The following is a 2,000-nucleotide window of genomic DNA, read 5'->3' on the forward strand; positions in this document are numbered from 1 at the left end:
CACCTTTATTAACCGATACAAACCTCTCTGATCGATCGGTTGTTAGTGATCGGTTAGTTATCGGCTGCTTTAAATGTTTGTCAGCGTGTAAACTGAAGCTAACTGAAGCTAACTGAAGCTAAGTGTTTAACTTTATATGTACTTATTAATGTTTCTGTTTTAATGTTTTCAGGCTCATTTCCGGTTTTTATGACATATTTTAATCAAATAAAAGTCTTTGAATCGACGCTGAGTGTGAAAACAAAAAGTATCAAGTTGTTTAGCTACATATGTGAATAAGTTAGGGACCGTTCGTTATTTATTGGGGGGGGCTGTTAGTAATGTAATTTTGTGTTTTTCAGCTCTGACCGTCTCTGTGGGACGATGGCGAACCCTCTGAGGGCTGAAGTGGTCCGACTCTATAAAAACGTGAGTCTGTATTTTTATTTTTACTGAGATTAAAAGAGACGATCTTTTGTTCAAATCGAGATTTTTAAAATTATTTATTTATTTATTTATTTTAGTTTGGCAAGAGATAGGTGCTGGACTAGTGGCCCATCTGCATCTTTGAATTAAACTATTTATTTTATTATATTTTATTTTAATTTTAGCTCATTTTTTAAGTGCTCCTATTTATGTATTTATCAGCTTATTATTTTACAGTTTTTATTGTCTTGCACTGAATTAAGCGCTGGACATGTGAAACATAATTGCATTTTTATGTGAAGCATTAAAATGACAAATAAACTTAATTAAACTTAATTTAGGAAAATAAATGAAAAGAGAAATAGTGTGTTTTTGAGGCCTTCTTTGGTTCACATTATTATTTCTGGAAAATAATAACGTGAATTACGATGTTTTCTGACATCTCAAAGTCAAGAAAACAGTTTGAGAAAATAATCACAATATTATTCGTTTAATTTAATTTAAATTTTTTCACTACCAAAGTTTGGATAAAACAAACGCGTTGTGTTTAAAGTGTGTGTGACATGAGTGAGTTTGACTTACTGCATTTTAACGCTCGCTCTGATCGCAGCTCCTCCACCTCGGCCGGGAGTATCCTAAAGGAGGCGACTACTTCAGGGACCGTCTGAGAGCCGCCTTCTCTAAAAACAAAAGCGTGCAGGACCCGGAGCAGATCAAGGAGATGATCGCCCGTGGCGAGTACGTGGCCCGTGAGCTGGAGGCGCTCTACTACCTGAGGAAATACAGAGCCATGAAAAAACGCTACTACGAAGAGTGAAACAGAGACACTTGAGACTCAGCCGCTCAGTGCCGCTGCTTCCTCATCACAAACACATCAATCAATCATCAGAGTTCACACCGTTTTAACAAAACTTCTCCAGGACTTCGCGGCACATTTTGAAGACCATATGTTCTCTGAAACAACCGTCAGTGCTCCTCATCAGTTCTTCATCTTTAAAGATTTTTAAATCAAACTTTGAGGCTTTTTTTCTTTTAAAACGTTTGGTGTTTTTCTTTAAATTTATTTGGTGATTTTTTTCTTTTTTTTGGTATTTTCCAAAGAAAAAAATTTGTTGATTTTTTTCTTTAAAAATGATTTCACACTTTTATTTTGCTGATTTTTACGGAGACAATTTAAGCGATTTGACGTGATCATTTTCCTTAAAAATCTGTTGTTTTCTTAAAATCACAAAAATGATCCCATTTATCAGCCAGAAACCGTAAAAACATTCATTACTGTTGGATTTTCAAACAAACAAAACTTTTAGGGAATATTTAGTTTTCAAATTTTTTTCCAGGCCTGGAAATTGCCATTCAGTCTGCCTGAATGGAAAAGTCATGAAATATGCAATTTCATGACTTTTCCAGGTTTTTCATGACTGTATGAACTCTGAATAACTGATTTATCTTTTTGGAAAAATGAAACAAATGCAAATGTAAGAGGAAAAAATGTTAACATTTATTTGCGTCTTGTGCAACAGACTGGAACGTCCGTCCTCTCAGGACAAAACTACAAACAGCAGCTTTCAAGGTTTTATTGTTTTGTTCCCGATTTC

The 2,000-nt window shown here is 34.7% G+C and overlaps 1 protein-coding gene across 1 annotated transcript; it reads left to right on the plus strand.

Annotated features, from left to right (window-relative positions):
- The first annotated feature begins 303 nt into the window (after nt 1-303).
- On the plus strand, nt 304-1,446 carry LOC121938912 (LYR motif-containing protein 5B-like). Its single transcript, XM_042482063.1, has 2 exons — nt 304-408; nt 1,016-1,446. The coding sequence occupies exons 1-2, from the start codon at nt 364-366 to the stop codon at nt 1,220-1,222; spliced, it is 252 nt and encodes an 83-aa protein (XP_042337997.1). The 5' UTR covers nt 304-363; the 3' UTR covers nt 1,223-1,446.
- Nucleotides 1,447-2,000: the final 554 nt, after the last annotated feature.

This window comes from Plectropomus leopardus, unplaced genomic scaffold (genome assembly GCF_008729295.1).
Source record: "Plectropomus leopardus isolate mb unplaced genomic scaffold, YSFRI_Pleo_2.0 unplaced_scaffold3764, whole genome shotgun sequence".
Classification (NCBI taxonomy): Eukaryota; Metazoa; Chordata; class Actinopteri; order Perciformes; family Serranidae; genus Plectropomus; species Plectropomus leopardus.

Excerpts from the sequence above, each read along its gene's own strand:
- LOC121938912 (XM_042482063.1), top strand. The coding sequence starts at position 364 with ATGGCGAACCCTCTGAGGGCTGAAGTGGTCCGACTCTATAAAAAC. Across the intron at positions 409-1,015 it reads TGGTCCGACTCTATAAAAAC|CTCCTCCACCTCGGCCGGGA; the intron begins GTGAGTCTGTAT and ends CTCTGATCGCAG.